The sequence below is a fragment of the Nanorana parkeri genome, unplaced genomic scaffold (genome assembly GCF_000935625.1).
Source record: "Nanorana parkeri isolate BGI_ZX_2015 unplaced genomic scaffold, ASM93562v1 scaffold904, whole genome shotgun sequence".
In the NCBI taxonomy this organism is placed as follows: domain Eukaryota; kingdom Metazoa; phylum Chordata; class Amphibia; order Anura; family Dicroglossidae; genus Nanorana; species Nanorana parkeri.
The window spans coordinates 371,050-394,333 of record NW_017307172.1 but is presented as its reverse complement, the minus strand read 5'-3'; the positions used below and the strand labels follow the sequence as shown (position 1 = coordinate 394,333).

Sequence of the window (23,284 nt, the reverse complement as noted above, 5' to 3'; positions counted from 1 at the left end):
GCATCGCAAATCGCATGTGCAGGAGAACCGATCTGCCCTGAAACAGCTGATCGGCCCTGAAATGTCACTTCTCTCCGACTGCGATCTCACATTTCACCGCACTCACAAAGTCGGATAGAAGTGACATTTCAGGACCGATCAGCTGTTCCAGGGCAGAACGGTTCCCTGCACATGCAATTTGCGATGCCGATCTGCCCTGGAACAGCTGGGAAAGCGTTGGAATTCTTCACCTATTCCACTGCCGAAAAACTAGGCAAGATTACATTTAAATGTGTGACCACGTCACTGGTCACACATTCTAACGTAGTCTTAAACTGTGATAGAACAGAGGTCGGTCTGTAATCATTTAATCAGAGAAATAGATTATAATAGGGAACATTACAGTGTAATATTCCCCATTATAATTCATTTGTCTAATTACATGAAATAGCAGTACACAACAGAGAAATAGATTTATAATAGGGAACATTACAGTGTAATATTCCCCATTATAATCCATTTGTCTACTTGCATGAAATAGCAGTACACAACAGAGAAATAGATTATAATAGGGAACATTACAGTGTAGTATTCCCCATTATAATCCACATGTCTAATTACATGAACTCCCTTACCGGTTCAAGGACTATCCGAACCCCACAGGTGGCCCTCCTTTCCATGATACCAGGATCCATTGCTTTCTCTAAAAAGGGATTACTCCACTTTTTCCTTGTGGCAGCTAGGACGGTCATACCAAGACACTGCAATTCATTGGTCCTTCCAACCATAAAGGAATGGGTTAAAGAGATGCAATTTATTTGTCGGATGGAAGAGCTCACAGCTAGCATTCATGATTGCCATCCTCAATTTATTCATTGTGGTGCATATGGCTGCACAACCGGCATTGTCAACCTAGTTGTCTGAAGCAGTTAAAAAAATACCACAAAATTGAAGGGTCCGGGCTCCGTCGCACACCTTCTTTTCTACACTTATCTATCTTCTTTTTTTGTGTGTGTTTTCTTTTCTCCCTTTGTGTTTTTTCTTTTCTCCCTTTTTATCTTTTCCATTACTCTAGATGCATTGGGGATATTTCTGCACTGTGCAAGTGCTGACTAATAACCCAGGAGTTGTAGGATTGTGTTAACTTTTTCATTGCAATTTTGAAGTGTTCCTCATGTCGGCCCTTTGTTTTTCTAAGAATACCTTGTTTTCCTGTATTGTCTCACTTGTGTTTTCCCCATGTAAAACTCCTAATAAACTTTAATCTTAAAAAAAGAGGGTTTAAAGGTTATTTTTTAGCCACAGTACAGTTATAAAAATACCGGCCGGTGCTGATATCTGGGAGTTCCGGCAGCCGCTAATAACTACTTGCTGTCTGGAGCCATTTCTATCTTTTTTTGCACACAATACAAATCTGAATTTTTGGATAGTAAACCACTTAAAACCGCCAAACAATTATATATTTTCTAAAAGCAGAGGCAATGTAGAATAAAAATATGCTAGTTGCAATTTTTATGTCACAAGATATTTGCACAAATGTTTATCAAACCAGTATTTTTTAGAATGAAATACACTAAAATGAATTTTAGTGCACAATAACTGAATATAATACCCAATTTGCTTGTGAAATCTAAAAGATGAGGTTGTGTCGTGTAGATAGGTACTGTGATGTTTGATGATATTGGCACATATGCTGAGCATTTTAAGGATGCAGTCCACTCGTAATATCTTCTTTTAAGGGCTTGGTAGCCCACTTTTTTTTAAATGAAAGCTCACACAACCACATTGAATACCCTTGCAGGGGTATTTCAGTAAAACATCCATGCAGTGCTTGCAACACAAGTATAGCCTCCTGGCTTCCACTCTTAACATTAATAATTCTTACACACCGGTCCTTTCTGTAGTGCTGTCTTGCACTTGTCCTAGCGGCCACTCAGGCTCTTGGCTCTCCTACCCTCACCAGTTCTGCCAGCTTCCCTGGCTGTCTTTGTGTGCCCCCAGCATTATAAGGGCTGTGCACAGCTCTGCAATCATCAAGCGCTGGTTACTACCAAGACATGGACCCAGGAATGGAGATCTCATCCCTCCCAATACTCTTTGTAATCTCCAGTTCCCAAGCAGAAGCCAGGAAAAAAAAAAACCTTGCTTCCTGAAACCTCTCGGCCCCCCTGGCTGAGAGATCTTGGCGATCATAACATGCAATTCTACTGTAGGATTGCCACACAATACCAAACATGTCAAGCTTTAAAATTGTGCATGCCCATGAAACGGTAAAACATTATGATACCCAAAAATGTCCATATGTGGTGCTTTAAAAGCTTTTACCGCTTATCGATGTAGTGTTAACAATGATTGATAGCCCTAGAATTATTGCTCTTATGCCGACATTCATGGTGTTATATAATGTGTGGCACAATTGTTGTTTTCACATGTAGGCACACCCGACACGTGTTTGTGTGTGTATGTGGCGGCGGGGGACTTACTTTTTTTATTGTGATAGCAAAAAAGGGTGTGCCAGGTCCTCTTTCTGGTGACATCAGCGGTCTGTTAGAGATCTGCTTCATCAGCTTCTTCCCTGGCTATAACAGCGGATGCGATATAATACATGTCACTTCTGGGTTCATTGATTGGAGTGAGATCAGCCGCTGGAAGTGTGATGATCTCCCTCTGATCAAAGTGAACAAATGTGCCATGTTGGACACTGGACCTGGAGTAGACTGGGGTCCCTGAGATAGCCGAAGGTGACGGCGCACACTCCCCAACACCATACAAGTAATCAGGCAGCTATATAGAACTGCAGCAGCCATGATCTTGGTATAACCGCTTCAGGATGCCGCCATTTATTTACTTCGGTCCTGAAGCAGTTAAGACTGGCGGCACAGTGGTCGACCTGGGAATTCAGGCGGCTGCAGCTCTACATGACCGCACTAGTATCCCCGGTGGCCCCAGCTCCATGTTTTAATGCTGGAAGATCGGTGACTCCAGCTCCACATGTCTCCTGGGGCTGCGTGCCCCTATGGGTGCGCATTCCCCCTTAAAATTTTTGCTAAGGCTGCAGCTGCTCTGGAAGCCAGGGAGACCTGTGGCCCTCCTGCAAGTATGTGTTCTGTGCAGTCAGGCAAACTTAATTTAGGCCACAGCTTGCGGCCTTCTGGAACTCGAAGCCAGAGCCACCATTTTGCTGTAGGGCACCTGCCCTTCCATCGTCACATCCTCTGTGATGTCACTTCCTACATGCCTGAACAGACGGGACTCTCCATCTGGGATTCTGTGCTGGACTTCCCTGTTGGGGTCACGTGTGAGGGGGGTGTCTTTTTATAAATTCTTTATTTTATATTTTAAATACCTTGACAGTGATCACAAAAGAGATAAACAAGTGCTTGAATAACAAATAGTTGCTCGTTCAAGCGGTCATAGAGAGAGTATTTCAAATGCATTGCGATGTATATAATAAACAAATGAAATATTTAAAGCATTTAGGAGGGGGAAAAAATGGAGAAAGAAAGGGGGAAAAAAAAAAAAGGGGAAGATATTCCCCCTGCTCAGCTGGTCAGTGACCCATAAGTATCTCAGAAGGGGGACATGTAAGTGTTCAAGTGCTTATGCGAGCAACTGTGAATCCCAGGGAGGTGTGTAGGGAAAGGAAGGGGCTTCTGACCCTAAGTGAAATGACATCCTGTCAATAACATGCATAAAAAATGTCGTTTTTAAAACTTTGCACAACAAAACAAACCATAACAAAAAATAAAACCAATACAAAACATTGTGTTGGGCAAGTGAGTGAGTATGTTGTGTGGGTTAGGGGTTGAGTAATAAAGAAGAGAGAGAGGGAAAAAAAAATATGGGGGGGGGAGGGGCATACGGGATAAATGGCCCGGTAGTTACTAGGTCACTGAGAAAAAGAAAAATGATAGTAGGACAAATAGCTAAGGAGGATAAGGAAGCAGGAAAGATAGGGTAGGGATGGGATAGAGTTACCCCATCAGGAGCGAATCAGTGTTCTCCTATCTGAGGGTAAGATAGTCAGGGGACTGAATGTATTCCAGCCAGGGGAGCCAGGTTTGAGCGACTGAGGCAGAGGTATGTTTAATAGAACTCGTGAGATCTTTCATGATATATATATCATGGATACGGTCTAGAACTTGGCTTATATGGGGGGCTTCGGGTTTCTTCCAGAGTGCTGGGATGCATGCCCGAGCGGCATTTACCACGTGTCTAATCAAGGAGTGGGTATAGGAACGCAGCGGGATGGTATTATGGTGGAGGAGAAAGAAGGTCGGGTCTTCAGGTACCTGGACATCCGTAAATTTCTGAACGAGAGCGCATACTTGCTCCCAAAACCGTCGGAGAGCCGGGCAGGACCAGAAGATATGTAACATACCTGCTCCGGGTTGTTGGCATCGCCAACATCGGTCGGGTGACTCGGGAAATAGTGTGTGAAGGGATTGTGGAGTACGGTACCATCTAGTCATGATCTTATAGCCAGACTCTTGATATCTATTACTAATCGAAGAACGATACGAGAGTGTAAGTAATTTCTGCATGGCTTCCGGGGTAAAGCTGGTCTGTAGTTCTCCCTCCCATCGTGATATAAACCACAGATCATCTGGGTTCAGTGGTTGAATCAACAATCTATAGCATAGGGAGAGGGTGTGTCGGGGAGACTTATCTTGTGAGCAAAGTTGCTCGAAAGGAGTAAGGGGTCTACAGGAGTGTCGCATTACAGGGTTCGCGTGCAGGAAGTGGGACAGTCGCACAGCTGACCAAAAGTCAAGGGGGCCATAATCCGGGTTGGTGCAAAGAGTGTTAGTTGAGGGTCTAGTCGTGTCAGTCAAAGTGTTTGGCCTTATCCTTTCCGAGTCTCCGTAGTGCCGTGTATGTGTGGGCACCTATACCCGGTGGAAATGCCGGGTTGTCTAAAATGGGAGTGAGAGGTGAAGGAAAGGGAGAGATCCTACCTCCCTTAAAAATGGACCGTGCAATCTTAATCGTGGAGCCTATGGTAGGGTGGGATTGTAATTGTGGAGGTAGGGAAGTGGTACACCAAGGGAGATTGGCTAAAGGGACATCTGCATACGGTTGTTCCAGGTCTACCCAAAGTTTGGTTTGGGAGTTGTGGCACCAGTCTACTATACGTGTCAGGTGGACCGCCACATAGTACTGTCGTGCATCTGGTAATGATATCCCGCCCTGTTGTTTGGGTCTACGCAGGATATCGTAGCTGAGCCTAGCTGGTCTCTGTGACCAGACAAACCCAGAGAAAAGCGTTCGTATTTTACGGAAAAAAACTGTAGGGATGAAAATCGGGAGGGCTTGAAGGGGGTAAAGAAGTCTAGGAAGTATAGACTGCTTTAATATGTTACATCTTCCCATCCACGAGAAGGTATTTTTGGTCCACGTCTCAAGATCTGCAGTTATACGTGGCAGGAGCGGGGGGAAGTTCAGCGCATATGTTTGAGATATATCTTTGGGTAGAAGTATCCCCAGGTATTTAATTGCGGTCGATGCCCATTTAAAGGGGAAGTTGTGGAGAACTCTCTGGAGGCATAATCCCGCGAGGGATACATGTAGTGCCTCAGATTTATGGAAGTTTATCCTGAAATTTGAGAGGTCTCCATAAATACCAAACTCCTGGAGGAGGGCAGGGATAGAAATATCTGGGGAGGACAGGAAGAAAAGAAGGTCGTCCGCGAAGGCTGCGATTTTATGATGATTGGTCCCCTCCATCACACCTCGGATATCAGGGTTGGCTCGGACAGTACGTAGGAAGGGCTCCAAGGACAATACAAAAAGAACTGGGGAAAGAGGGCAACCTTGGCGTGTGCCATTACATATAGGGAACGGAGAGGAGAGAGCGCCGTTAACCCGTACTCGGGCAGTTGGTTGGGAGTAAATGGAGCTAATCCAGGAGCGCATACCGGTTCCCACTCCAATCGCCTCAAGAGTGAGCCGGAGGAACTCCCAGTCTACCCGGTCGAACGCCTTCTCCACGTCTGTGGATAAAAACACGCACGGTTTGGCATCCGACCGGGCAGAGTGGAGCGCCCCCAGAGTTTGATATCGGTATTGAGTAGGGATATCGGCCTATAGCTTGGGCAAAGGGCAGGGTCTCTACCTTCTTTGGGGATGACCATAATGTGTGCCATGAGAGACTCCGGGGGAGGGGTGTTGCCCATTTGTAATGAGTTAAGCGCTCCCAGAAAAGGTGCAGAGAGGATCGGGAGAAAGCGTTTGTAGTACAGTAAGGAGAAGCCGTCCGGACCCGCTGCTTTACTAGTCTGTGTACGTTTAATGGCTTGTTCTAATTCTAGTGCTGATATCGGGACTTCCAGTAGTGAACTGGTTGCCAGTGGAAGGGATGGAATTTCCGATCGCTGGATATATTGCTTCATGCGGGTCAAGCGCGAAGAGTCTCTTCTTGGGGAGGTAGGGTACGTTAGATTATACAGACCTCCATAGTAATCCGCAAAACTTTCCGCTATCTCCAATGGAAGTGAGCGTTTAATACCTGTGGGAGAGTTGATAAAGGGGACAAATGTCCGGGCCTGCTGTTTGCGAACCGCTCTCGCAAGATATTTCCCACACTGATTGCCGTACTCATAAAAGGTACGGCGACATTTGAGCAGTGATGCTTTCGCTTTAAAATTACATAGGGCGCAAAGTTGTTCCCTCATTAGGCAAAGCTGTGTGTTAATGGTCGCGTCCGCTGTAAGTTTGTGGCGTGTTTCCAGAGAGTGGATCTTCGTTAAAAGGGAGGCGATATCTTTTAAGCGCTGCTTTTTGAGCTGGGAGCCCCGCGCAATCAGCAGGCCCCTGACAGTCGCCTTGTGCGCCTCCCATATCATGTATGGGGAGATATCTGGCGTGGAGTTCTCCTGAAAAAACAGGGAGAGACTCTGCTCCAAGGAGTCAGCGAATTCAGACTCCTGGAGCAGGGTATCATTCAACCTCCACTGCCAGGGACCGGGTGCTAAATTGTCCATTGCCAATGTCAATAGGACAGGTGCATGATCTGATAAGGTGATATTGCCCACCTCTACATCGCGGATCCTGGCCAGTTGGCTATGGTGTGTGAAAAAATAATCTATGCAGGTGTAACTTTGGTGCAGGGGCGAGAAGTATGTGTAGTCACGGTTGAGGGATGTTGTAGGCGCCACACATCTATCAATTGATAAGAGAAGAAGGAATGCTTGAGACTTTTAAGAGCTGCTAGAGAGAGGTGGGTGGAAGTACGTGAAGAGTCTAGATTGGGGTCCAGGACAAGATTAAAATCTCCTCCCAGGATCACTGTCCCTTCCTGGAACTCCGACAGGTGGTTCAGTACGCGCTCAATGAATTAAATCTGATGGTGGTTAGGGGCATAAATATTGGCCAGTGTTATTATTTGGGAGCCAACAGTACCCTTAATGAATAGGACCCGACCTTCCTCTCCGGAAAACTGGTCCAGTAACAACCATGGTACTGTGCGAGAGAGTAAAATACCAACTTCTCTGGATCTCTTGTCTGGTGAACTACTATGGTATATAACCGGGTAACTGCCCGTCCCACGCAGGGAACGTGGTCGATCTTGAAGTGGGTCTCCTGGAGGAGAGCAACATCCACCCCCTGACGGTTTAAATCGCCCCATATCATTCTCCGTTTTTCAGGGGCGTTCAACCCTTTGACATTCCAAGAAATCATTTTAAGAGATGCCATCTTACGGCCCAGACAAGAGGGTGTGAACTGGGGAGAAAAGAGAAAAGGGTGGGAAAATAGGAAGGAAAAGAAAGTAAAATAAGGTATAGGAGGGGGGCAATCAGGAAATCTAGGTATGTTTAGTGTGGCTAACACGTGGAGTTGTGTCAACTGTTGAATAACGCAGTACAAGTGAGATAAAGGTGGGACAGGGGGGTAAAGATAGGTTAGGTGAGGGGGGGTAGTGGGGTTTAAATCTACTCGTGTGGGCTACAAAAGTGAAGGGAGAGGGGAAAAAAAAGGAAGAAGAAAAAAAAAGAGGGAGTAAAGGTGAAGAAAAAAACCAAAACGTATTCACCTATATTCGGCTGGAATACCAGCCAGTTGGGTCACCGCGGTCTCCTATCATATATGGAGGCGGCGGTGATCCCTAGCCTATTTGGGAGAGGCTACCAACAAAAGCATCATATAGTTTCATAACAAATACAAACCCTAACCAAAACAAAATATATGAAAGGTCTCTTAGATCTGTTAGGTGGCAGTTTATCTACTAGTTAATATACTAGTTAATGTACTTAGCTCAGCCATCACTATCACGGGGAGTGAAGGGATTATAAGCCCCCTCATATTGGAGCATGAGGTATAGCCGGTCACCCAGCAGCCATATGCAGCGCCTGGCATATGGAGTCGTAGTCCCCACCATGCCTCCCTACGAAAGATCAGTAGTCGAGGGCGGAGGGTAGTGGGGAGGGAGGGGGGTGATAGGGACGGGTAGGGTGATAGGGACGGGTAGGGTTATTGGCCGCAATAGGTGAGAGCCAGGCTAAGCACATATTAAAGCACAAAAAACACACACAAAAGAAATGAGAACCAGACAGAGGGTCAAGCATCAATCTACAAATCCATGTTCCCTGTGCATCACGGCCAAGTCAATGCCCATTTGTCTACTGATCGTTTCACTCAAGTGTGGGGGGATCATGAGACCCTGAGGCCCTCCTGTATGATACTATACGTTACCCGTCGAGGCTGTTATCCACAGGACCGCAACACCGGGGTCGGTTCAATGGGTCTGGGTAAGTGAATAGGGATGGTAGTCATGCAGTGACTAAAAGAAACATGGTGCCGTGAGGGGGGTCATCAAATGTTGCGATTATCTCTGTAGATTGTTGCCGGGAGCAAAGTTTCCAAGTGTTTTTCACTTTACTTCTTCGAAGGCTTTTGGGTCACACGCGGGGTCATGGAGGTCTTGGTCCAGGGTCGGGGGAACTGGAGATCCTGATCGCGTTCCATTTTTGAGAGGTGCTCGCTGATGGGTGCGTTGGGATGTGGTACGCTGAGCGTCTAGAAGGTCTGGATGGAGCCAATCCCGGATCTCCACTGGTGCCATCTCCAGAAACGAGAAGAGAGACGTCAGTTGGTCCGGGTGTCGTAGGATAAACATCGCTCCATTTCTACGTACATTAAGGCAGAATGGATAGCCCCATGTATAGGTCACTCCCACTTGCCTGATTGCGGTAAGGAGTGGTTGCAATGTCCGGCGCATCTGCAGGGTATGTCTGGTTAGGTCTGGTAGTAGACTGACCTCTGTACCTTCATAGTTGATTGGGCCTTTCCGCCAGGCCTGGCGAAGGACGGCCTCCTTCACAGTGGAGTAGTGAATGCGACAGAGTACGTCTCTGGGTCGGGCTTCTCCATCAGATCGCAAGCCTCCAACCCGGTGTACACGGTCCAGCTCTAGTGGCGCTATTGGGGGCTTATCTAATAGCTCATTAAGGATTCGGGAGACCGTGGCACACAGTTCGGTAGGCAATGTCGATTCCGGCAAACCTCGCAGCTTCACATTGTTGCGGCGTAAGCGATTTTCAAGGTCGTCGTATGCCAGCGTCACTAAGGAGAATCGTGACTCCTGGAGCGCAACCTTAGCTTCTAATGTATCCATACGTTGGACAATGATATCATGGTCTGCACGGACCGAGATCACATGGTCCTCCAAATGGTTTACCGTGGTCGACATCTCGGCTATGTCCCGTTTAAGTGTTTCCTCCATCCGGGAGACCATGTCAGCCATATCTTGTTTAGTCGGGAGGGAGAGCAGGATAGAGGATATCTCTCCAGCCGACAGGTGGTGTGGAGTAGAAGCCTGCTGGTCTCGAGTAGCGTCTAGTTGCGGTTGCGCAGTAAGGTCCATTCTAAGACCAGGGAAATCCTCCAGGGGGGTATTGCGTTCCACCATGAGAAGAGCCTGGGGGAGTCCTCGCTGGTTTCTAAGCGACACCGATGGCGTAGTCCGCGCTGTCTCGAGCAACGCCATGCGGCTTGCCGTAGATGAGCGTGTGGAGATTACCGGGGATGTGAAAAACTGATGTAGACTCCCGGTTTTCTGTCTGCTGGTGGTTCCGGACGGTTTGCCCTTTGTAGCCATTGATTTAGGTACTCGGTTAGGGGTGTTCAACTGAAAGATGCTCGGTTGGTAGCAGAGCTCCAGCGTGCTACGTCCTCACACCGCCATAGCCAGGCCACACCCCCCACTGTCCTGAGGGGGGTGTCTTGTGTTGAAAGTGCACAGGCCCACTCTCCCCCACGGCTTATCCTGCTTTACCCTTCTATGGAGGCAAGATGGGGTACTTAAAGGGGTGTTATCAGGTACTAAGGAATCTTAATCACTTTGCACTGACTCTTGGTATTATGAAGGTATGTAAGTCACTGCATTTCAGGTATCCACCAGGTCTATGCTCCACATTTGCACGTTTATTTAGCATCCTGTCATATGAGGTAGCACGTAGTATGCTGGATGTTTTGCCTCAGCTCCTACCAGCATTGTCTTTCAGGGGTTTAGTTGTCTTTTTAAAATACATTTTATTGAATTTTTCACATTTTACCACAAAGTATAACACAGGTTATCACTTAAACAGCAGGCATGCAGTAGATCACCCATCCCAAGTATAAAAGGAAAAGCAAATACAGGGGTATAATCAAAACAGTTCCCCCTACCCCAGGAAATAGCACATTACTCAATGGGTTGCTTCCCTGCATAGGCCAGGTAGACAGCCGTCGTCACCGTGCACCATGCAGTAAATGCAAACTCTCAGTCTGGATCCATTTCTTAAGGACCCCAGGGTATGCGATATATCAGCGTGCAAGTACCATTTAGTGTAACAGAAAGGACGGACAATTTGTCTTACCTCCAAAACAGAATAAGAGGCACTCAAAAAGTAGTGTCACCTGGAAAAAAAGAATTTGGAGCAAGTATCCTTGTCTAATTCCGCATCCAGCTTTTCCTTGCAGAGAAGGGTTTTTAGGTCTCTAATAAGTTCCTGTATCGTTGGAGTAGTAGCCAAATTCCAATGTCTCATAAGACCTCTTCTTGCAGTTAAGAGGCATATATGAACCCAGTCCATGTCCTTGCATCATTGAGAGCCACCATGCTCATTGGTATGCTCTTAGAAACTAAACAGACACAATAGAGCATCTAGGTCAGGTTTCAATGAAAGGATACCGTTGATATATTTGAGGACCTCCTCCCAGAAGGCCAACACTGCTGGGCAGGTCCATAAGCAGTGTTGAAGGGTTGGTCTCGAGTATCCACATTTGGGGCATAATGAAGCCAGTGTTTGTGTTGAGGAGGTGGTGGCAGCATTCCCTGAGGGCTTGACATAGGCCCTATGAAGAATTTTAAACTGGGTCTCCCTCCATGTGATTATTGCTGCCGCCCTTAAGGGATGAGCATGTGACTCCTCCAGGGCTATCTGGACCCTGCGAAGATTCATAACAACCGACCATCCCTTAAAGCACACCTGTGCCGGCTGGATCAGGGAGGGCAAAATATTGGCCAATCTATTAGTTATAATTTTAGATATAATTTTTGCATTAGTAACAAGATCGGTCTATAGGCACTTGGATTCCCTGTGGCTGGGTAAGGACCACCGTTGCATATTGAATTATATAGGGAGTGGAGGGAATCCACCACCTCTGTGCGCATTAGTCTATAAAAATTAGCTGTATACCCATCAGGGCCTGAGGCTTTGCCTCTACCAAGAGTCATGATAGTCGACATTATTTCCTCTAGGGATATGTCCACGGACAATTGGTCAGGGGAGAGGCTCGGAAGTGTCGCTGAGTCTAGGAAGTGTGTTGCTGCCCCCTCGGCAAAGTAATCTGCCTTGTAAAGAGAGCGATACGTTTTCCAGTATCTTGTTGACGGCAATAGGATCGTGCTCCGTTCAGTAGGTTAGCCAAGAGCCTTGCCCACCTTGTTACCAAATTTATGAATACTAAAAACCGGGTATGAAGATTGAATGGCCTCCTGTCGCTGGGCCCATAAGTCAAACAGTCGCTTGATTCTTTCCCATTCTGCCCTACTATGGGGGGAAGGGGTGAGTAACAGGACCTGCTTAGCTTTCCTTAGGCTCGAGCTGGGTGACTGATAGGCTAGCAGCGTTCTCTTTTTGTAGGCCGCAGAGCACAATATAATCCTCCCCCTCATATATGTGTTTGCTGCCTCCCAGAAGAGAGCTGAAGTGGAGGTTTGGATCTGATAAAGGAAGAATAATTCTATGTGGTGGTCAGTAATTGAAGAAAATCCGTATTAGATTTTAAATATGACGGAAAACGGCAGATGTGAGCGTTAGCTGCACGGGGCATGGTCCCAATGGAGAGCAAGACAGGAGCGTGATCAGATATCACCACCTTAGATATGTCTGAATTCATTACTTTGGGCAGCTGGTCAGGGGAACAGAAGAGGTAGTCCAAACGAGCCAGACAGTTATGGGCCAGGGACATGTGTGAAGTCGGTGTCTAGTGGATGCGCCACCCCCCAGACATCATGTAAGTTGATTGTGTCGACCATGGTCTGTCTGACTAGTTCAGGACCCCTCAACCTAGGTATAGTGTCAGAGATACACTTTCGATCCTCCACCAGGGACATTGTAGAAGTAATGCAAAAATATTGTCCTGGTTGGGGAATTTTGAAAGTATGCATTGGTTAATGCCAATGTGCATACACCCAGATCTAAGAGTACTGTGAGCAACCTTCCTTCCGAGTCTCTGTCTACTTTGGCAACTGCGTATTGTAAGTTTTTGTGCAATAAAATAACTGCACCTGCTTTTCTGGCCTTTGAGGGAGAGCCTATGACCTCCCCCGACCCAGGGTTCTCTCAAGTGGGTCTGCTGGAGCATAGCTACGTCTGTTTCAGATGTCTCAAAACCTAGTTGCGTTTCTGGTAGGAGCGCAGGCCCTTAACATTGCACAATAATATTTTCATCTGATTAAGGGTATGCAATTAACTTGTTGTAGACATAAGGTGGAATGAAAAATATGCCTGGCAAGCCATATAGGTAGCTCTGCCCATACCCGCAAGTCCAGAAAACCCATGCTGGTAGCCTGATCTAGCGATCAGGGAGCAATACTTAAATGGGGAAAAGAACTGGGGAACCAAAGTTAAAGTTGAGGGAAGCAAGAAATAAACTTTTAAACATCAAGAAGCAGCATCCTGTGTAAGTGATTTCATCAGCATTTGAAATAGCATAAAATCTTTTTTACTTTAATATCACTTTGGGCAGGAACCAGTCATGGACTGCCTTACCAAACCCTCGATTGTCCTTGTTGAAGATACAGCTATTTTTTAGGACCCTGCAGATTAAAGGTTGGAAGCTTTCTTTATGGCCTTATTTTTTCTGCCCGGTCCTGCTATTCAACCTGCTGTTACTACAATGGCACTCTGCCAGACCATTGCTGCCTGGACTAGCTCAAGATCTGGAATCCTTTTTGATTGAATCATCTATCCTTCCAACACTTGGAGCTTCTACCCGTGGCCTTACGCTACTGCATGGCTGGATTGACGAGTATGATCCATCAGATTGATAGAATGTCCCTTCCTCTAGCACTGGCTTAGTTGGCACCGCTGATTCTCTCCCGCAGCTCTTCAAGTTCCCCCTTATGCCACCACCAGCCCTGGGAATGGTAACAACTAGGTCTTATTTTCAGGGTAGGTCTTATTTTCGGTGAAACAGGGTAGTTGTTACTCCTTAGTGAAGTATTTTATGCAAGAGGTTGCTCACAACACACCCACCCCTTTTGCTGAAGCCTAAAGCCTCTAGGACAGCGGTGGCCAGAGTGGGCACGTGGGGCCCCCTCTGCTGGCACGCGAGCCCAGGTCCGCATTACCAAAGGGACACAGCGATAGCGGTCCCAGTCCAAATAATATTGTTATACAGTAGTTCCCTCTTTCCCCCACTGAACTGACAGCAGAAGAGAGGGGACTATTTTTTTTTAAATCAAGTCATTTTTTATTAAAGTTTTACACACAGATCACAATACAATGACATATTGCTTTCAACACAACGTGAGTTGCAGCATATCGTCAGAATATTAACAGCAATTAAAACATGGACACGGGAGGAAAGGGTATACATGAACAGAGGACAAGGGGGAGAAATCTTAAGGACAACTTTATATAAAAAAAAGAGAAAAGTAGGGGTAAAGCCTTTGCACAAGTCCCTGTGTCCGCCTCCAAGTCGGCGCCTCTCCCACACCTGGGCGACCCACACGCCTGCATGACATCTTTATCCATTATTAATGCCATATATCAAAACTAATATACCTGGTACATCCTATATAGAACTACACCTGTGTAGGGAAATATCCCATCTAGCACATATCCAACTAGCAAAAATCTCTCACCATTCTCAACTGCCACCTGAGGAATGGGGCACAGATCTGTGCAGCCATCTCGTTCATATATTATGAAATTGAGAGATATTGCCTCTATGCTGAAATATCACTCTTTCAAACGCTACTATTCAGTCAAGCTCTGCTATCCACATGCTTACCGTAGGGATCGTTGAGGAGATCCATTGGAGCGCAATCACTCTACGTGCTGCAAACAGGGCCCTGGATACAGCAGTCAGAGTCATATCGTCCCATAAATCAGCATCCATACTGCCAAGCAAGCATGTGATCGGAGAACAAGAAACCTGAACCGAGAAGACTGAGCTAATAGTTCTAGTGACCCCGCTCCAGTGAGATGGGACTTGGACCACAGAGCCCACCCAAAAGCCATAATAGACCATTTGAGAGCTGCACAGCTCCCCTGAGAGCCTGTACAGACCACCAGAAACCCCACAGAGCCCACTTGAGAGCAGCACAGCCCCCTGAGAGCCCGTACAGACCACCTTAGAATTACAGAGCCTGAGAGTATTCAGGTCTAATTGAAGGGTTGGCACTTTGAGATACATAAGTTGGTTTAGTGATCCAGTTTGGGCACTCCAGCACAAAAAGGTTCGCCATCACTGCTCTAGGACAATATCTTGCCATCTCTGTGTTCTGCCTCACGTGGGTCAGCCAGTGCATTGTTTCACTGTCGCTAGGTGGATTCGACAGATCTTCATCTGGGCCTATGACCTTAAGTTTTACTAGGTGTACATTCAGGCCTCAGCGAACACTGGCTTCATTTGTAAAAATATTCAAGTGGATATGTAGGCTCTTGTTTTGTTTTTGTTTGTTTTTTGGGGGTAGGGGGTGGGGGTTGTTAGCCTTTGTTTGCTCTGGTGTGCAGAGCAAACAAAGGGATGTTGTTCATCCCTCAGTTGGACTGCTTTTAGATGTCTCAATGTACTTGCATACTCCTCCTGTGTCGCCTAATCTACTGGTAAGGAAACATGGGGTTTTTTGGGGGGGTTTTTTCTTTACTCAGCAGATGCCAGCTTCGGGCAGAAAATTCTTCAAGCAAGCCTCCAATATGTTTTACCTTTTTTCCTGCTGTTGTCTCTTATCAGACCAGTTTGCCATTTATTTGCTGTGTTGCCTGCCCCTCAGTTTGACTGCCTTTGGATGACCTATTGATATAAAATAAAAAATTTAGAAGTATGTCACAGGATACAGTTAGAGGAATACAAATCCCAGCAATACATTATAGAGCACCATGTGTGGGAAAGTGCAGGCTTACCTGAGCAGTCTTCCAGCAACTTGCTTCTGAGATCGGACCTGTCTATCGGCGGCTGTCATCCCCCCACACCTGCTCCTCCTTACTACTTCTCCCCACTTCCCTGTGCCGATTGTGGATGTGGGCGGGCAGTAAACGTGAGGCGGGGAGGAGATGCGGCGTGTGGATGCGGGTGGGTCTGGCAGCGGCGTACGTGAGGTGGGGAGGAGGTGCAGCGTGCAGCGTGTGTGGAGCCGTAAACAGGGCCAACCAATCCGAAGCCGATTAATCGATGATTGAAATAGTTGACAACTTTTTCAATAATCGATTATAGTCGATTAGTTGTTGCAGCCCTAGAGGGGTTATACAGGGCTGTCCTAACAGCTTTGATGTACCATTGTCAAATCACCTAAAGGTAGCTGCAAACCCTGTCTGCAGCTACCTTTCTCAGATTAGTACCCAATATCCTATCATGTACTTCAAGGATAGGATTTTACAAGTACAATATGCAGTATAATTTTGTATAAAGTGGGGGCAGATTAAAACTTTTTGTCCAGTTAACCAAGCAGGCATTGAAAAGTATTCTCCAACTTCATTAAGCAGAATGTTTACACTTCTCTTTAAAATAGATGTTTTTTTTTTTAATTATTATTGTGATCTGTCTGCCCATTTGAAAGTATGTTAATGCATTCCCAACCTGGTGAGCACACCATACGTGGGTAAAAACAGCACACAAGCAGGAATTATAGTTTTCATAGGTTCTTACCTTTTTATGGAAGAAACAACAGGTTCCCACTTGACTACACATCAGGGATTAGCTGAGAAACCATATGATCAAATAAAAATTATTCAAACAAAGCTGGCATAACGTATAAAAACAAATCTATTTCAAGAAAATGTATAACCATGATTTACCAAATGTGCACACACATACCCCCCTCCCCAACATTAACAAAACCCCTCCCTATAAAAACACAACACATGTAGGACCAGTTGGGTGCCTGATATGGGCCTATATATATAAAAAAATCATACGCATGTCCTGTGTTAATATAAACAATGTCCGGGTGGTGCTAATCAATTCTAAAACAAATGATTATCCGCACTATAGTGCTCTACCCGAAACTCCTCAACCGCACCCTATTGACAGCTTCAGAGCCAGAGAGAGGCTATATAAACTTCTCCCCCATTATATTAAACAAAAGACACTGTGCTATCTCTAATCCATTACTATAAACCTCTAAGTGCATATACTTAGTGACAATTATACAAAATGTTCACTCCAACTTATATATAGTCCATATAGAAATATTCCCAAAAATGATGTGATCAAAAATGAATGTGATGAAATCCTTGTGTTCACTTTCTTTATATTACATCAGTGAGTCAAATAATAATTGCATATAAAGTTCCACAATCACTCGTGACTTCTGTGCTTCAATTCCTAGTCAATTAATCACCAGTGATCCACCTCCAGGTGCACAAACACTAGCACACTCACCAGATAATTCTGACCACCCAGGTGTTTTTTAAAACACTCTGCAAACTTCCCTGGTGTCCGCTGTCTCCCTCTCCACTGAATCACCAACAGCTGAAAATGATGAGTCTACTCGATGTCTCGCCTGAATCATCACATTCATTTTTGATCACATCATTTTGGGGAATATTTCTATATGGACTATATATAAGTTTGAGTGAACATTTTGTATAATTGTCACTAAGTACATGCACTTAGAGGTTTTATAGTAACGATTAGAGATAGAGCAGGGTGTTAATAAATTGTCTCAGTCCATGAAACTCATAAAACTCGAAAATCAGACATTAGGACAAAAGGCACTGGATGTAATGTAGTCCAACTACTGAGTATATGATCCAATATAAGGTGTCAGAGATGGGTGAATTTTTATCCACTGAAGAAAGTCTCAATAGACATGGTTATAGATGAAGGTGAGTTAAGCTGTGCGTTCTGAGGTGCTTCCTATGAACACACCCTGCTACACTGTATATCTCACTGCCGTTGCATATGTAATTTTTCTTCATCAATTGTAAGATGATTTTGAAGACAAAAGTTGTAAACCACCAGTAGAAATGACTGCAGTTTGAATAAGCATAAACATATATTCTTCCCATGAAGACACCCTAATGCACAATACTACTGACATTTTGACAGAGATGTTTGATAGTGGAAAAACCAATTCATTCTGGTGTATATTCAATATTGAGAAGAAAAGAAACAATTCAATCTGGTGTATATTCAATATTGAGAAGGAAAGAAACAAGTTAAAGTGGATCTCACCAATATAATGTAGTTTATATTGTGTCATGTTTTGTTAATCCATCCAACTTCTACCTTGGACTCCCCCATTTTTTTACATGTTCTCACCTTTCTACACCTTGTTTCCTGAGGTCTAGCTTAATGTATATTAATGCACATATTATTTTGAAAAAAAAAAATATATAGATATATAAAATTATGTATTTATTTATTTTGAAGGCTTGTAGCCTGGCTCGAAGAAACGCTGATGTCTTCTTGAAATACCTGCACAGGAATAGTGTAAACATGCCAGGCATGGTATCACATGTCAAAGCTCCAGAACAACAAGTAAAGAGTAAGTTTCCTTCTAAGCCATATTACTTTTCTACAAGACACATTTTTTAAATGAGTATGTCTAAGAAAGTGTAAACATGGTTAGTTTTGTAAGTTTTCAATAATAATAAATATCAAAAAACATTGGTGATAATTGTTGTTAGCGTTCTGTTCAATTTTCCAGTGGGACCACTGGATTCCTCCTCTCACAGTTCTTCCCTTCCTCCCTGTAAACTCCTTTACCCGGCATCGGATCACTAATTCCAACTTCTAGCTATGCTGTCTACCTTGAATACTGCAAGCATTATCAGGAAAAATAAAAATGTCTGTCCATTTTCTCCTATAGTTTTAAATGTTGCTAGCTTTTACACATATTTTCTGAAACATATCCAGATTAACTTATTTGCGCTGCTTTTTTCCACATAGTTGCATATTTTACATTTCTCAGATACAATGATAATAATGGACATTACTGGCTTGCTTTTTATTATTTAAAGACCAGGGAACAATATAAAAACCAAGACATATTTAAAAAAAAAAAATAAAGTATACAACGGAACATATACATTGCACACATTTACTGCATGAATATGTACAATAATAATAAAAAAAAAAAGTTGTGGGGGGGGGGGGGGTGAGAGAGAGGAAAGGTTGTGTTCTTGCAGCAATACATTATCAGATTTTACAGAGTAAACTGGGCAGTATTCCAAAAGGACTTCATCTTAGGGCAGCTCCGAAAAGCATAATATAAACCTGATTAATATAAACCTGATTTGGAGGAACAGTTAGGAAGTCCCATAATAATGGGCATTTATAAATAAGCACACAATATTGTAAGGCCAGGAATTATAAAGCTGTAACACTGCATTTTCATTATAAATACATTCCCTTTATTTCTACGCTGACAGGTTTATCTATTTTCCTTACATAAAGTGAAAAGCTCATTTTGATTGCTTATATGTTACAAATATGATTTTAACATGTATTGCAGTTATTTACCTGCTTTTATTCTGTAGATTATAAGGCCATACCAGTGAACTTGAGTGAGTGCTTTATGGGAAGATCTACCTTTTAAAATCAACCTTTTGAGATGAAGCTCAACTGCAAGTATTTTGATATAGAGTAGAATTGTGGGCTCTGTGCAGAACTCACACCAAATTTGCCAGGGGGTCAAGAACCTGTTTACCTCTTAAACATATACTGTTTTCGCTGAGAGGGCGCATGCAGGGGCCCCGCTAAGATGGCCGCTTAGCGTGCTGCGCACAACGGCAGCCGCGATACCCCGAGCCCGGCTCTCAGCGGCCCCACATAGACTCACCATTGCTAGAGGTGTTGGCTCCGGTGTCTGGCCGGTGGAGTGAGCTGGCCGCGGGCCGGTATAGTGCTGGGCTCTGTGGCTGCACTCTAGGGGAATATTGGGTGGCTCCTCCCCTCACTCGCTGACAGCTTGTAGCTGCTCCGGACACTGATGCCAGGCGCCCGGCCAGAGGAGTGAGAGTGCTGGGCTGCCTGTGGCTATCGAACAGGTTGGATCCGGTCACCCCAGATGGGATATAAGACAAGCAAGAATGCTCCTCTGGAAATATGATCTTTGCTGACAGAATTACCTCCATATGCTATCCTTTTGGAAGCTGAAGATACAGCATATACGAACTAATGTTACCTGCGATGAGTTCACCTCTCCACAGCTGAATTGCAAGTATCAACTAAAGTTATTAATGTTACACAAAACCATTGATGGGGCCTGTGTCTGTTTAACGGTTTTATGGTTGCCTGGAACTAATTTTGCTTAAAATTGGGCTAAGTGCTTGGTGGACTGTGAATTACATACGTTTCTGCTAGCCGTCAAGGAACATATTACAGACCTCAGAGGCTTTACTCTTCACGGGTTGTTTCTATTTAGGTTGAAACTAGTCTAAACATACAATTGATTGATAAAGTACTTGATGGACTGTTGGTCCCTTACATTGGGGTCTATATACATATCTATAGCGGCTACCATACCTCGATGGCTGGGGGAAGGCCCGAAAAATCTAGAAAACTGCCACAGAAGCAACAGTCTGACACGGAAATCTAAGTTTGCTGCGGCACCATCTTCTTCTCCCATACAGCAGAAACAGACACGAGTCAGGCATGGCGATTTGGAAGATTCCAGTGAGTACAGACTCCCCTGATCAAAAATCACCTGCTTCCACAGTCTCCCTTATTGAGCACACAATAGAGGAGATATTATCCACTCAGAGAAACTTTCCAGTTGAACACAAGTCTTCACGTGCACTGCAGGGTGAATATGGCTCAGTGGATATGGCCGACGATCATCCCCTGATTATTACATTGTCTGATATCGTCTGGGGTTAGCTGGTACCGCAAAGCAAATTATAGCGAAGATTAAAACAGATAAACAGGAATTGGGTACTTGGATTGATGCTATTGAGCAAAAAGTTGATGCTACAGTATTTTGCACCAATAAAAATATTGCTCATATTCAGACTATACAGACAATCTTGAAAACCGATCTCGGAGATGTAATTTTAGGATTGGAGGATTACCAGAATCCATTACTGATCTAGAGGCCACAGTTCAATTGCTTTTGAAGGACATTCTTCCTGACATTCCAGACCATAAGCTTGAATTTGATAGGGTCTACCTGGGCGCCCGGATGGCCCAGCCCGAGATGTTCTTGTTAAACAATATTATTACCAGATTAAAGAAATGCTGATGGTTAAAGTTCGGAATCTCCCTGAACTGCAGATTGCATCTCATCCGATACAAATCTTTGCAGATATTTCCCCTGTTACCATCCAGAAGAGGAGAACTTTAAGGCCCCTTCTTCAAATCTTGACCAAGCACGCTATTAAATACAGATGGGCCTTCCCACTACGAGTGCACTTCTTTTTCAAGAATAAGCCGTATTCCTTTCCTACAGAGGGGGTAAGTGCTGTTTTTGCAATTGGGCTTGCGTGCAACGGAGCCCTCACAGTCAGGCAAGAGTTCTCTGCAAGACACTATGAACAGAGGTAGCACAACTGCCCCGTTACTACCCCTCTGGGAACTAACACGTCCATTGTCTAAAGTCCCTACTACCCCGACTTGATGAGAGCTCATGGGGGTTGGAAATACTGTTGTGCCTCAATTGATAACTACAAGTCCTCCTGGTAGACTGCCAATAGCACACAGCAGGGGATAGTTTAATTGCTGTTTTTTTGTTTTTTTTCTCAAATTCAATTGCTTTTTAACCAGACAGGGTTTATTTGTATTCTATATTAGACTTCAGACCGTTCAAGTGTTAAGTATTCATAGTTTTTTTGTTTTTTTTTGCTAGATGCCACTCTCCCATGAACTTACACTTATGGGGGTTCCCCCCGTTTGGGTAGACCTAGTAAAGTGGAGGTCATTGGTAATGTGTTCAGGGTCTGAATAGCGGGCATATAAGTGATCCTTAGTATCAACTGGCAGTCACGTATTTATGGTGAAGGTGTACTTCTAGGGGGTGGAGGTGTGGCACAATGTATTAGTAGTAGTGATCACTAAACGCATTGAGGTTATATTTGTTAAATGATGGCACCATTTTTTTTCATGAGGGCCCTACATGCACCTTTTAGCACATGCAGAATATGATTCTCGAGCAAAATTTTTTTTCTTATATGGAATAGGGGGTTTAAGGGTTATTCATATTAATTTTTTTAGGTTAGGAAGCATAATGGTAAATTATTTATCTAGAAAAGAGTTAGACGACACACTACTTAATTTTCACTATTTGTTATTAATTTTTATTGATAAGAGGTATTGAATCAATTATACTATTTGGAGCATTTAGTATTTATCACTTAACAACTTACAATTCCTAGAGGAACTAAGGGGCACTAATACTAGATACAGATTTATCAGTTGTTTATTTGGACTGGGATGTCAGGGGTACACTAGTTGAAGTTCATTACCTGTTGACTTATCTACGATCAGACAAGCTTAGACTTTATATGATATCGAGTTCTGAGAAGTACTCATCATGCAGAGCAGGCTGTAGGACGCTATATGAACGGGGTGGGACAGGTCGCCAAAGGTAGGCACTTGCCCCCACTAGACCCGATCAAGGGGGTTTCCCTGCGCCTGCCAAATTAGCTATTTGTACTAGAGCACTACAAAGATTTGAATATCAGATCTATATTAATTGAAGACTACAAGCCCTCTCAGGGGACTGGGGATATTATATATCAGGAAATAGTCTAATTTTTGTTTCTTAAATCTTAAATAGTACTTAAATAGTACTATTGTTTGGCTGGATGGTGTTTACTAACACGCCCGTTGGGAGCTCATATTCCCCTCTTTCTAGACTCCGCTCTCCTGGGACCCTATTTAGGCGGGGGTTGATCCCCGTTTTTGTTTGACCTAGTCGAGCGGAAGTCAATACAACTAGCTAGGGCTGAATTCGTGGGTATAAGACATGAGCTTTGGTGGGAACAGGTAGCTATCTGGGTGTGATGAATGTATACTCCTGTGGAGGGTGGACGTGGCATAGGGTGATCTTTCTGGAAGCAATCATTACATTTCTTGAGACTGGATTGATGGCTATTAAATAAGCTCTGTCTATAGACACTTTCTATCTTCTACTTTGGGTGAGATAGGAATGGGCGATCTAATGGTTATTCACATGTATTTAAGTTATAATAAATTGGTTATTTACTCATATGCTGCTTGAAACACTATACAGTTTAAATTAATCGTCATTATGTGCTATCACATGATAGTTATGGATATCAGTTATTTAATTAATTGTTGCCGTTCTGACTACTTATTGATTAATATTTAATATATATTAATTTAGACTTCTTACAGAAATCAAGGAGTGTTAACATTGTAGACTTGTGTAGTCATCTTTTGTACCTGGGGGCCTGGGGTTCAGTAGCCCTAATCAGCTAGTTATCTGGAATAGTCTATAAACATAGACTTTATATTAGGTTGAATTTAGAGTAATATTAGCTGCTTACTTTACATTTGTTTATCTTTGGTGTTATATAGCCGGGGCGGGGTTAGGCTGCTGGTGGTAGTCATTCACCCTCACTTGACTCGATCAGTGGGGGGGGGGGGGGGTTCCCCTGCCCGTGCCAAGTGAGCGACCCTTACTGGG

General features: G+C 44.3%; 1 protein-coding gene across 1 annotated transcript in view; it reads left to right on the top strand.

Moving 5' to 3' along the window:
- LOC108794847 (triple functional domain protein-like) overlaps positions 1-23,284 on the top strand; it is a 660,684-nt gene that overhangs the window by 315,857 nt on the left and 321,543 nt on the right. The window contains exon 12 of the mRNA XM_018565963.1: positions 18,067-18,181. Within this exon, the coding sequence (XP_018421465.1) occupies positions 18,067-18,181 (115 nt within the window). The remainder of the gene's footprint in view (positions 1-18,066; positions 18,182-23,284) is intronic.